Raw genomic sequence first — 13,183 nt, 5'->3', positions numbered from 1 at the left:
CAATAATTAAGTATAGTACAATTAACATTCGTGTCTCCTGATAACTTTCCTGGCGTGCGCTTCTTAAATCTAGGTTATACGAAAGTATTGATATTCTGTTACCTAATCTTGTTCTCTGAATTTTAATCGTAACTCTAAACAGTGGCCTTTAAACAAAATTAACGCTATGCCATACAAGATGTCCAGCATGAGATACTGAGTAGAGCCTGTGCGAAGCACGGGTGGGTCACTAGTTTAATAATAAATGTGCACCGACGTATTTAACTTACGTCTTTACTAATATACAGAAAGAACGTCACTTCATATGTAAGTACAGGGTTGCCATTCCACTAGTTAAAATGTAGTAACACTGAAATTTGACATTACATGTTGTAAGTCTGTAACTAAAAATCAGGAGAAATTATTGTACACTACCCCTAGCACAAAAATCGAAGGTTTACTTGCAATACAGGTAAGTGGTGGCCTGGAAAGTGGGCAGTCTTTGCCACTCACTGTACTCACAACAAACCAACTGATTCATTTAAAGTTTGTGTTAAATGACAAACAACAGCCATTAAGTACTTGAGAAAATGCATTATTAACCGTCAGCTCTTAAAATCCCACACGTCTATCGGTTTTGGTCATAAACCGTCATTATAGGACGTCCGCCCACAAGGTGAAAACAGACCAGGTGAAGGCATATTTCACTTCCTTATTGGCTCATATAACATCAAACTTATAGTGAAAAATCACATTTGCAGTAGTAACACAGTATCAAAGTGATTAATACCAAAGTTACGAAAAGCATGCTGGAACATAAATCCGTGAAATAAGCAAAGAAAATCGTCTACAATTTCAGTGAAGAAGGCAATGTCTCCTCTGAAGTGGACAAAGTACGGGCTGCCAGAGGTGGATTACAGCACCATGGCCACCAGCGAGCCCGGAGTATTCTGCGGTGGAGACCTGTCGGGTGCCACCGAAACCACTGTGGAAGCCGTCAACGATGGCAAGACTGCTGCCTGGAGTATTCACAAGTATATACAGGTACAACACTACCACCTGCCACAACTATACGCATACACGTACAACACTGTAGCCTGCCACATCCATCAGAAAATACACTCCTGGAAATGGAAAAAAGAACACATTGACACCGGTGTGTCAGACCCACCATACTTGCTCCGGACACTGCGAGAGGGCTGTACAAGCAATGATCACACGCACGGCACAGCGGACACACCAGGAACCGCGGTGTTGGCCGTCGAATGGCGCTAGCTGCGCAGCATTTGTGCACCGCCGCCGTCAGTGTCAGCCAGTTTGCCGTGGCATACGGAGCTCCATCGCAGTCTTTAACACTGGTAGCATGCCGCGACAGCGTGGACGTGAACCGTATGTGCAGTTGACGGACTTTGAGCGAGGGCGTATAGTGGGCATGCGGGAGGCCGGGTGGACGTACCGCCGAATTGCTCAACACGTGGGGCGTGAGGTCTCCACAGTACATCGATGTTGTCGCCAGTGGTCGGCGGAAGGTGCACGTGCCCGTCGACCTGGGACCGGACCGCAGCGACGCGCGGATGCACGCCAAGACCGTAGGATCCTACGCAGTGCCGTAGGGGACCGCACCGCCACTTCCCAGCAAATTAGGGACACTGTTGCTCCTGGGGTATCGGCGAGGACCATTCGCAACCGTCTCCATGAAGCTGGGCTACGGTCCCGCACACCGTTAGGCCGTCTTCCGCTCACGCCCCAACATCGTGCAGCCCGCCTCCAGTGGTGTCGCGACAGGCGTGAATGGAGGGACGAATGGAGACGTGTCGTCTTCAGCGATGAGAGTCGCTTCTGCCTTGGTGCCAATGATGGTCGTATGCGTGTTTGGCGCCGTGCAGGTGAGCGCCACAATCAGGACTGCATACGACCGAGGCACACAGGGCCAACACCCGGCATCATGGTGTGGGGAGCGATCTCCTACACTGGCTGTACACCACTGGTGATCGTCGAGGGGACACTGAATAGTGCACGGTACATCCTAACCGTCATCGAACCCATCGTTCTACCATTCCTAGACCGGCAAGGGAACTTGCTGTTCCAACAGGACAATGCACGTCCGCATGTATCCCGTGCCACCCAACGTGCTCTAGAAGGTGTAAGTCAACTACCTTGGCCAGCAAGATCTGCGGATCTGCCCCCCATTGAGCATGTTTGGGACTGGATGAAGCGTCGTCTCACGCGGTCTGCACGTCCAGCACGAACGCTGGTCCAACTGAGGCGCCAGGTGGAAATGGCATGGCAAGCCGTTCCACAGGACTACATCCAGCATCTCTACGATCGTCTCCATGGGAGAATAGCAGCCTGCATTGCTGCGAAAGGTGGATATACACTGTACTAGTGCCGACATTGTGCATGCTCTGTTGCCTGTGTCTATGTGCCTGTGGTTCTGTCAGTGTGATCATGTGATGTATCTGACCCCAGGAATGTGTCAATAAAGTTTCCCCTTCCTGGGACAATGAATTCACGGTGTTCTTATTTCAATTTCCAGGAGTGTATAGGCACAACACTATCGCTGGCACATTCACAGGTACATACAGACGCAACACTGCTGGTTGCCACATCCACAAGCATGTATCTGCACAACACTGCTACCTTGCACATCCACATGCACAAAGGCACACCACTGTAGTCTGCAACATTCGTCAGAACTTATAGGTACAACACTATGTCTGCCACGTCCACAAGTACATACAGGTACAACACTATCGCTACCACATCCACAAGTACGTACAGATACGACACTGCCAACTGCCACGTCCACAGCTACATACACCTACAACCTCGTCATCGACGGGACGCGAAACCACAATGTTCCCTCCTTTTTGAAACAACTACGTAGAGATGTTGTCTAGGTTGTTCCGCTACCTTTGTAACGCGGCATCCACAGGAGCGGCGCGGTGCGGCGGTGGCAGGCGCGGCGGTGTTGCCGCGCTTCCACAGCGCCATCGACGACGTGGACGTGAGCGTGACGGTGTGCGGCCTGCGCTTCCAGAACCCGTTCGGGCTGGCGTCCGCGCCGCCCGCCACCACCAGCGCCATGATCCGCAGGGCCTTCCAGCAGGGCTGGGCCTTCGCCGTCACCAAAACCTTCTCCCTCGACAAGGTACTGCTCAACAGATTATACTAACATCCACACAGTGTGGTGCAGCGGCCACATTTTTCTTCCAAAAATGCCGGAACTACCGTGTGGATTGGTCCACGTAAATCGTGAATTGTGGTTAAACTAGTATTGTGTCGTTCCTCACACAGAAATTGTGCCAATTCCGTGGGATAGGTAGGAATATTGTAATGGGCCCTTAGAAGATATGTATTATAGTATCTAGACTGCTTGTTCCTTGGGACAATGAACGGCTTCATTTTGAGCATAGAGAGTGATGTGTTGAGGTCTACTCTGGCGGTCAGTAAAGTACCATTAAGGCTCATTTACAATGGAGTCACGTCAGTGTACGGAAAATGTGGTGTCACCGCCAGACATCACACTTGCTAGGTGGTAGCCTTTAAATCGGCCGCGGTCCGTTAGTATATGTCGGACCCGCGTGTGGCCACTAACAGCGATTGCAGACCGAGCGCCGCCACACGACAGGTCTAGTCTACAGAGACTCTCTAGCACTCGCCCCAGTTATACAGCCGACTGCTAGCGATGGTTCACTGCCTACATACGCTCTCATTTGCAGAGACCAGTTTAGCATAGCCTTCAGCTACGTCATTTGCTACGACCTAGCAAGGCGCCATATTCAGTTACTATGTCTTCTGAACAGTTAATATTGTGACTCGTGTACCGTCAAGAGCGACGTTCATCAGTAATGGATTAAAGTTAAGTATCAAACTAATTACGTCCGCTTTCTGAATTCTAATTCCTTGTCATGTTCCAGACCTCACGTCAGTATAGTCCTTCCCTCCTCACGCCAGCCTGCGTGAGCTAAAACGCGTGCATTTGGGCCTCCTCTAGTAACACGGTGTTGGCTCTTCTGCCAACACAACAGAAAACAGTGATCTGTTCACACTAAACGTCTATGCTTTGTGACGACCCACTGCCCTTCACTGAACTCGTTTTATAAAAAGCCGGAATATTGTTTCAGCTTTTAGGAGCTTGCTATTGTAGTAGAATCAGTTAATGGCTAAAGAAAAATCGGGAATGGATGTCCTTAAGAAAGGCCGTAGGGCGAATTCAGCACACTGGTAAAAGACTAAGAAAAGAACTCTAAAAGCATTTCCAAAGATTAACATTTACCTAATCCAAAAGTTTTATTCTAACAAACAGTACATAAATACTCAGTAGGCAGTACATACTGCCTGTTTGCTTTATCTGTGCCCCTTTTTCTGTTTTAGATCATTCATTGTTGTACTCATCAGACTGAAGACTGGTTTAATGTAACTCTGCCCGCTAATCTACCTTTCCCAGGTCTTTTCATATCTGCATAAACCTTTGCATCTTTGTACTTTTTCGATGTCATCCGTCAGTCCCACCTGATGCGGATCCCACACCGCACAGCAATACTCCAGAATAGGGCGGGCAAGCGTGGTGTAAGCAGTCTCTTTATTAGACCAGTTGCACCTTCTAAGTGTTCTACCAATGAATCGCAGTCTTTGGTTTGCTCTACCCACAATATTATCTACGTGATCGTTCCAATTTAGGTTTTTTGTAATTTTAATCCTCAAGTATTTAGTTGAATTTACAGCCTTCATATTTGTATGACTTATCGCATAATCGAAATTTAGCTGATTTCTTTTAGCACTCATGTGAATAACTTCACACTTTTCCTTATTCAGGGTCAATTGCCACTTTTCGCATCATACAGATATCTTATCTAAATCATTTTGCAAGTCGTTTTGATCATCTGATGACTTTACAAGACAGTAAATGACAGCACCATCTGCAAACAATCTAAGACGGCTACTCAGATTGTCTCCTATGTCGTTAATATAGATCAGGAACAATAGAGGGCATGTAACACTTCCTTGGGGAACGCTGGATGTTACTTCTGTTTTACTCAATGACTCCCGAAAGGGGGCAGATTATACCGGACAGTCTGAACAGCCCAGTTTTCAAACTGCCACTAGAAAGCTCTTACAGTGGCAAGTGAGTTACGGAACTCAAACTGTTTATCATTCACTTATCACTTCCATGTAAAAACAAATGCGATCAGGTTCAAAATGGTTCAAATGGCTCTGAGCACTATGGGACTCAACTGCTGAGGTCATTAGTCCCCTAGAACTTAGAACTAGTTAAACCTAACTAACCTAAGGAAATCACAAACATCCATGCCCGAGACAGGATTCGAACCTGCGACCGTAGCGGTCTTGCGGTTCCAGACTGCAGCGCCTTTAACCGCACGGCCACTTCGGCCGGCACAAATGCGATCAGAAAAGGTTTCTAACACTTGTATAATACATTATGATATTTCTGTTTTTCAGGCAGATTATCTTGTCATTGCCAAGCTATATTTTATATCCTCTTTACTTCTGCCATCGATCTATAAAACACTGAATTAGGTAAACAGTTAACTTGCTGAATGTCTCCTAGCAAAAACTACCGCATGAATTTACTTTTACTTTTGGGGAACTTTTGATAACTGACTACGCATCACCTCACCGATCAATGGTAATTTAATATATGTGGGGCGACTCTGTAAAATAATTATCCCTTCCTGCAACACTAGTATTTCATTATAATATTATGTGTAACAGTATTATGATCAATAAGTATCCATAGATGCATCAGAGATTAACTGTTGTGCAACAAAGTTCTATTGTCGTTTAGTGAGAGGCATTGATTTTGTAAGTCGTAGAGCAGAGACAGTTCCGAGTCCAAAACTACAGAATTATACGTAACTTTTCGGCAGTGCTTCTGCAGAGAGATTTAAAATTTTGAATCTGGCTTCTCTTCTTCTCTCAATACATAGACGTAGCATAATGAATTGTGTGACATCTCAGCTTAAAGATCAATCAGTGGAAGAAGATAATGTTCCTAACCAAGCGAAAATACTTTACTGTATTCAGATGAATGCCATGCCCTTCATCATACGAAGTTAACATGAAATGGAGTCAACACACAGCGTTATTTACAGGGAGAGTGGACAGTAGACTTTGGTTTTATTTCGAGAATTCTGGTTAGGTACAATTGAAACAGCACACGGGTTTCTTGTGTAGGCTATCTAGATATCTAGCTTATTACAGCTGGACGGCGTGGTCACAACTTAAAAGGTTTCTGGTGATATTGACAACGGCTGCGGAAGCCTGCGCTAGTCCACTGACGGAAATAGAAAGTGTTACGCCATGAAACACCAATCCTATACCAATCAAACTTTGTGGAGAGATTTAACACATAACAGGTAATAAATGATTAAACATTCATTCCATTCGGAATTGATATCCATCATCAACATCATAGCTACGAATACACTGTTGTGTTCGCTGTAGCGTGGAAACAAACAGCGTCTTGGGGATTTTCTTGCCATGCTTGAAAAATACCCTGTGTCAGTTCATGAAGACTGCTGAGTGAAGGCTAATATGGAACTGTAAGTCTTCCCATCCGATCCCAGATATGCTCTATGGCTGTCGAATCAGGGGACTGTTCAGCCCAGTCAAGTATCCGTACAGGTCTCATGGGTTTGTGGTGTGAACTGCTGTGTGGGGGCTTGCTTTATCCTGTTGAAATATCCCATTTGGTACCCTGGTCATGAAGGGTACGACAATAGGCTTTAATATGCCTGCCACATACTGACGAGCATTCAGTCTCCCTTCAACAATTAGGAAATCGGTCCTGTTACCACATACAAAAGCTCCCGACACCACTATTCCACAAGCTGGAGAGTCATGGCTCTCGAGATTCGCTGCTTCCTGTGACCTTTCACCATGTCGTCTACCAAAACGTTGGTGTCAGTATGGTCACCAAAAACAGAAGCGAGGCTCATCACTGAACACCACAGAATGCCGCTCAATATCCTAATTGATACTGGCTCTACACCACAAAAGTACCTGTCGGTTGTAGTATGGTGGCAGTGGTCATCGAACTATGGCATCTCGAGATCCCAGAGTATCCTCCTGTAATCTGTGCTCGACGGTTCGTGGCAAATTTCAGCTGTTGTCATCCATCTGTTCATCAGAACCAGTCGAACAATCCTAGATATTCACGTCGTGTAGTCCTTCTGGAAAGATGATGATGATGATGATGATGATGATGATGTTTGGTTTTTGGGGCGCTCAACTGCGCGGTTATCAGCGCCCGTACAAATTCCCAACCTTTGTTCAGCCCAATCTCGCCACTTTCAGGAATGATGATGAAATGATGAGGACAACACAAACACCCATTTATCTAGAGGCAGGTGAAAATCCTAGACCCCGCCTTCTGGAAAGACCGTCCCTGCTCTCCTTGCACTCCGCTGTCGTGAATCAACCTGGTCGCCACTCTTCCTACAGTCGTTGCACTACAGCCAGTCAGTTTGGTGCTACCACGTCCCTCATGCCAATTATTCGACCTTCCTCGAAGTCCTAAAGATGGTGATTAGCTGCACGTGCTCTGCTCTGATCTCCACCAGCAGATTTTCAGTAACGTTAGAATCACGCAATCAGTATTATATACTCACACCATCGTTCGTCTGCACGAAAGGCTTTCTTCCTTTCTGAAAATGCTGGAACTACGCTCTCGTGAAGGTGAGATTCTTGTCAGCATATTCCACAGGCAGGAAAATACTGGAATGTCAGCCCGATTCACTCCATGCGTTCGCGTTGTAACACCTTTTTTTTCAGTCAGTGTAATTAGTCGCATGCCTGACATTCCCATCAAACTAGTCTCACGAGATATGAAGCGAGTGATGTTGAAGAGATTGGCTTTGTGTGAGGAGTGTTTGCGTGTGTTGAGCAGGACTGCGTGACCAACGTGTCTCCGCGCATCGTGAAGGGCACCACGTCGGGTCATCACTATGGACCACAGCAGTCGTCGTTCCTCAACATCGAGCTCATCTCGGAAAAGTCGGCAGCCTACTGGTGCCGCAGCATCACCGAGCTCAAACAAGAGTTCCCAGAAAAGGTAAGCCCAAGTGCCCCGATATGTATCTGCTGGTGACTCAGTGGCTGGTGCAGTTGCTCGGATACCGCAGCCGCTAGTGTACATACATCCAGTGAGTCACCAGCATACTACCACAGCATAGATTTGTCTGTCTTTTGTCAAGAAATATATCATATCCATGGGTAACAGAAAAGATACTGAATTTAATTGATGAAAGGAGAAAATATAAAAATGCAGTAAATCAAGCAGACAAAAAGGAATACAAACGTCTCAAAAATGAGATCGACAGGAAGTGCAAAATGGCTAAGCAGGGATGGCTAGAGGACAAATGTAAGGATGTAGAGGCGTATATCACTAGGGGTAAGAGATACTGCCTACAGGAAAATTAAAGAGACCTTTGGAGAAAAGAGAACCACTTGCATGAATATCAAAAGCTCAGATGGAAACCCAGTTATAAGCAAAGAAGGGAAAGCAGAAAGGTGGAATGAGTATATAGAGGGTCTATACAAGGGCGATGTTCTTGAGGACAATATTATGGAAATGGAAGAGGCTGTAGATGGGGATGAAATGGGAGATATGATACTGCGTGAAGACTTTGACAGAGCACTCAAAGACCTAAGTCGAAACAAGGCCCCGGGAGTTGACAACATTCCATTAGAACTACTGATAGCCTTGGGAGAGCCAGCCCTGACAAAACTCTACCATCTGGTGAGCAAGACGTATGAGACAGGCGAAATACCCTCAGACTTCAAGAAGAATATAATAATTCCAATCCCAAAGAAAGCAGGTGTTGACAGATGTGAAAATTACCGAACTATCAGTTCAATAAGCCACGACTGCAACATACTAACGCGAATTCTTTACAGACGAATGGAAAAACTGGTAGAAGCCGACCACGGGGAAGATCAGTTTGGATTCCGTAGAAATGTTGGAACACGCGAGGCAATACCGAGCCTACGACTTATCTTAGAAAATAGATTAAGGAAAGGCAAACCTACGTTTCTAGCATTTGTAGACTTAGAGAAAGCTTTTGACAATTTTGACTGGAATACTCTCTTTCAAATTCTGAAGGTGGCTGGGGTCAAATACAGGAAGCGAAAAGCTATTTACAATTTGTACAGAAACCAGAAGGCAGTTATAACAGTCGAGGGGCATGAAAGGGAAGCAGTGGTTGGGAAAGGAGTGAGACAGGGTTGTAGCCCCTCCCCGATGTTATTCAATCTGTATATTGAGCAAGCAGTAAAGGAAACAAAAGAAAAATTCGGAGTAGGAATTAAAATCCAAGGAGAAGAAATAAAAACTTTGAGGTTCGCAGATGACGTTGTAATTCTGTCAGAGACAGCAAATGACCTGCAAGAGCAGCTGAACGGAATGGATAGTGTCTTGAAAGGAGGATATAAGATGAACATCAACAAAAGCAAAACGAGGATAATGGAATGTAGTCGAATTAAGTCGGCTGATGCTACGGGAATTAGATTAGGAAATGAGACACTTAATGTAGTAAATGAGTTTTGCTATTTGGGGAGCAAAATAACTGATGATGGTCGAAGTAGAGAGGATATAAAATGTAGACTGGCAATGGCAAGGAAAGCGTTTCTGAAGAAGACGAATTTGTTAACATCGAGTATAGATTTAAGTGTCAGGAAGTCTTTTCTGAAAGTACTTGTATGGAGTGTAGCCATGTATGGAAGTGAAACGTGGACGATAAATAGTTTAGACAAAAAGAGAATAGAAGCTTTCGAAATGTGGTGCTACAGAAGGATGCTGAAGATTAGATGGGTAGATCACATAATTAATGAGGAGGTATTGAATAAAATTGGGGAGAAGAGAAATTTGTGGCACAACTTGATTAGAAGAAGGGATCGGTTGGTAGAACATATTCTGAGGCATCAAGGGATCACCAATTTAGTATTGGAGGGCAGCGTGGAGGGTAAAAATCGTAGAGGATGACCAAGAGATGAATACACTAAACAGATTCAGAAGGGTGTAGGTTGCAGTAGGTACTGGGAGATGAAGAAGCTTGCACAGGATAGAGTAGCATGGAGAGTTGCATCAAACCAGTCTTTGGACTGAAGACCACAACAACAACATATCATATCCTTTTTTCCATTTCTATGTGGGGAGGAATATGTTCTGTGCCTAATGAAGGTGCTAGCAACTCAACAAATTAGCCATAATCTAGTTAATAGTGTTTGTAGCGTACATTATATTTAAGAGATTTGTTAATATCGTGAATTTAAACGTTTAGGCTGATGGCGATACATACATATATCCTTTACTATAAAGCTAATCGGCCAACTCGGCTACTGATTATAAGGGTAAGTGGTGGTGATCAGACCGTGTGTTTGATGTTGGCAGGTGGTGATCGCCAGCATCATGTGCAGCTTCAACGAGAGCGATTGGACGGAGCTAAGCCAGATGGCGGAAGCTTGTGGCGCAGACGCCCTCGAGCTCAACTTGTCGTGTCCACACGGCATGGGAGAGTCGGGCATGGGGCTCGCCTGTGGTCAGGTCAGTGCAGCATTGCAGAACGGCACCGTTTCTAACCTATGTGGAATTTATTATCACCATCTGTCAATACGCAAAGTACCGCCATTTGCAACACACAAGGTGAGACTTTACAAGGAAACATCATCGACTCAGTCTTGTATTTTAAGCAGAAAAAAAACGTACGTGCAAGATATCATCCCCAGCAATCGATCCTGGCGAAAATCTGGGCCATTATTCTGATAGTAACCAGTTATGACGTTATGAATGTACAGCTTTAAGGGGGGTAGGACGTCAAACGGGCCGACTTGGAGCAGGAGAGGCACCACAGGACATTTTATTTTCTACTGTCTATACTTTTACAAATAAATTCATAAAACTTTGTCAGCATGACCAGGAAGGATTCAGGATTCACACTCGTAGCAGCGGAAGTTCAAAAACATAACAAAATAATTTTTTTACGTGTGAAATTTCATCGTTTTTTCACTTACTATTGGCTGCAAAGTCTATTGTTTGTCACTCTCTGCGTCCAATTATGCTCGCTAAAAGCCCGAGCACGAAGTGGAGTAAAGGATTTTCATTTAAAATGTCGGTGGATCAACAAGTGATAGTGCAAGCTTCAGGAGCGGTACGGAATAAAGGGCAAATTGCAACATTTAAACTTCAAAGAACGAGAGCTCCTGAAAGTCGTGACTGGTATCACTATGTGTGGCTAATCGACTAACTCTTATAGAAGGCGAACGAAAGCTTATGGGGCTTATTTTGTGCTATTATTTATTCCTTTTAATGTCATTGCAGAAATAATAGACAACGTTACGAATGAAGATGCGCTAGATATAGAGCAAAACAGTGGAATGACGATCGCTGCTTATTTATTAGAGGATGACGATGGTAGTAATGCTGCTGCCCTTTCACAGTCGCCACAGTCATCTTCGTCGAACAGAGTCTTTGGTGCAAAGGTACAGGGATGTGAAAACAAGGAAGTAAGTAATTATGAAGCCTGCTTTGAAGATGGAATATCGCCGGATACCACTTTGCGTCTATCCGTGACAGAGGAGTACATGAAATGAACAGTCGCCTTTTTGAAAAGCAGAAAGAAGGAGAATGTCTCTTTCAGAACGGTCAAGAGGTATGTCGAATTACTATAACAAAAAAATATCTGTACATCTGGAGCAGATGCCTTGAAAATCAGGTTACGCACCAACAAAAGCTTTCCAAGGTCAGCATTGTGTATATAAATTTAATAACGCATTCAGGATAAAGATGACGAACCACGATGTTAATATTCAGCAGTAGGGCTTTCAAGCCACAATGGTGGTGGGACTAAAAATGTTTAAAGCATCTCTTGGCTGTGGGAACGCTTTAGTTGTACCCTGCCATCATCTTGTATCAACATGCACCAAGCCTCATCAGTCCATATATTGACACGAATTCAGTAAAAAATGGTTGTCTCAATACCACACTACACTTTCCGATCTTTAAACACTTAGTAACGAGGATTTCAGACTACACATATGATTTGAATATGACTGAGGTCACACCTGGCAGACGCACAGTGATAACAAAGTGCGCAGATGATATGAATTCGATAGTAATTATTAACTGATATGCTACGTTTTTTATGTAAGTGACGAAGACTCCTCGTTTATTATATACAGGGTGATTCAAAAAGAATACCACAACTTTAGGAATTTAAAACTCTGCAACGACAAAAGGCAGAGCTAAGCACTATCTGTCGGCGAATTAAGGGAGCTGTAAAGTTTCATTTAGTTGTACATTTGTTCGCTTGAGGCGCTGTTGACTAGGCGTCAGCGTCAGTTGATGCTAAGATGGCGACCGCTCAACAGAAAGCATTTTGTGTTATTGAGTACGGCAGAAGTGAGTCGACGACAGTTGTTCAGCGTGCATTTCGAACGAAGTATGGTGTTAAACCTCCTGATAGGTGGTGTATTAAACGTTGGTATAAACAGTTTACAGAGAATGGGTGTTTGTGCAGAGGGAAAAGTTCTGGACGGCCGAGAACGAGTGATGAAAATTTAGCACGCATCCAGCAAGCATTTGTTCGCAGCCCAGGAAAATCGACTCGCAGAGCTAGCAGAGAGCTGCAAATTCCACCTTATCGTCTGAAATTGGTTCAAGGACTGTCTGCAGCTGATAAGATTAAAAGAATCGATTTCTGTGATTTTATCCTTGCTCAAATGGAAACAGATGAATCTTTCGTTTCAAAGATTGTGTTTAGTGATGAAGCAACTTTCCACACTAACGGGAAAGTCAACCGTCACAATGTCTGTATATGGGGCACTGAGAATCCGCGGGAAACAACTCAGTATGAACGTGACTCGCCTAAGGTGAACGTTTTCTGTGCCATTTCAGCCAATAAAGTTTTTGGTCTCTTTTTCTTCGAAGGTGCTACTGTAACTGGACTACAGTATCTGGAGATGTTAGAGAATTGGCTGTTCCCTCAGCTCGAACAAGAAGCACAACAATTCATATTTCAGCACGATGGAGCGCCACCACATTGGCACTTATCTGTCCGTAACTACCTGAACGTCAACTACCCGAGGCGATGAATCGGCCGCCAGGCAGCCCGTGACAGAGCACTTCATCACTGGCCTCCAAGAAGCCCTGATCTTACCCCCTGCGATTTTTTCTTATGGGGGT

General features: G+C 44.7%; 1 protein-coding gene across 1 annotated transcript in view; it reads left to right on the top strand.

Annotated features, from left to right (window-relative positions):
- LOC126249008 (dihydropyrimidine dehydrogenase [NADP(+)]) overlaps nucleotides 1–13,183 on the top strand; it is a 288,548-nt gene that overhangs the window by 175,941 nt on the left and 99,424 nt on the right. The window contains exons 10-13 of the mRNA XM_049950599.1: nucleotides 839–1,023; nucleotides 2,915–3,130; nucleotides 7,892–8,056; nucleotides 10,394–10,546. Of these exons, the coding sequence (XP_049806556.1) occupies nucleotides 839–1,023; nucleotides 2,915–3,130; nucleotides 7,892–8,056; nucleotides 10,394–10,546 (719 nt within the window). The remainder of the gene's footprint in view (nucleotides 1–838; nucleotides 1,024–2,914; nucleotides 3,131–7,891; nucleotides 8,057–10,393; nucleotides 10,547–13,183) is intronic.

The sequence above is a fragment of the Schistocerca nitens genome, chromosome 3 (genome assembly GCF_023898315.1).
Source record: "Schistocerca nitens isolate TAMUIC-IGC-003100 chromosome 3, iqSchNite1.1, whole genome shotgun sequence".
Lineage (NCBI taxonomy): Eukaryota > Metazoa > Arthropoda > Insecta > Orthoptera > Acrididae > Schistocerca > Schistocerca nitens.
Note: the sequence above shows the minus strand (reverse complement) of the source record. Positions and strands in the feature narration are given on the sequence as shown.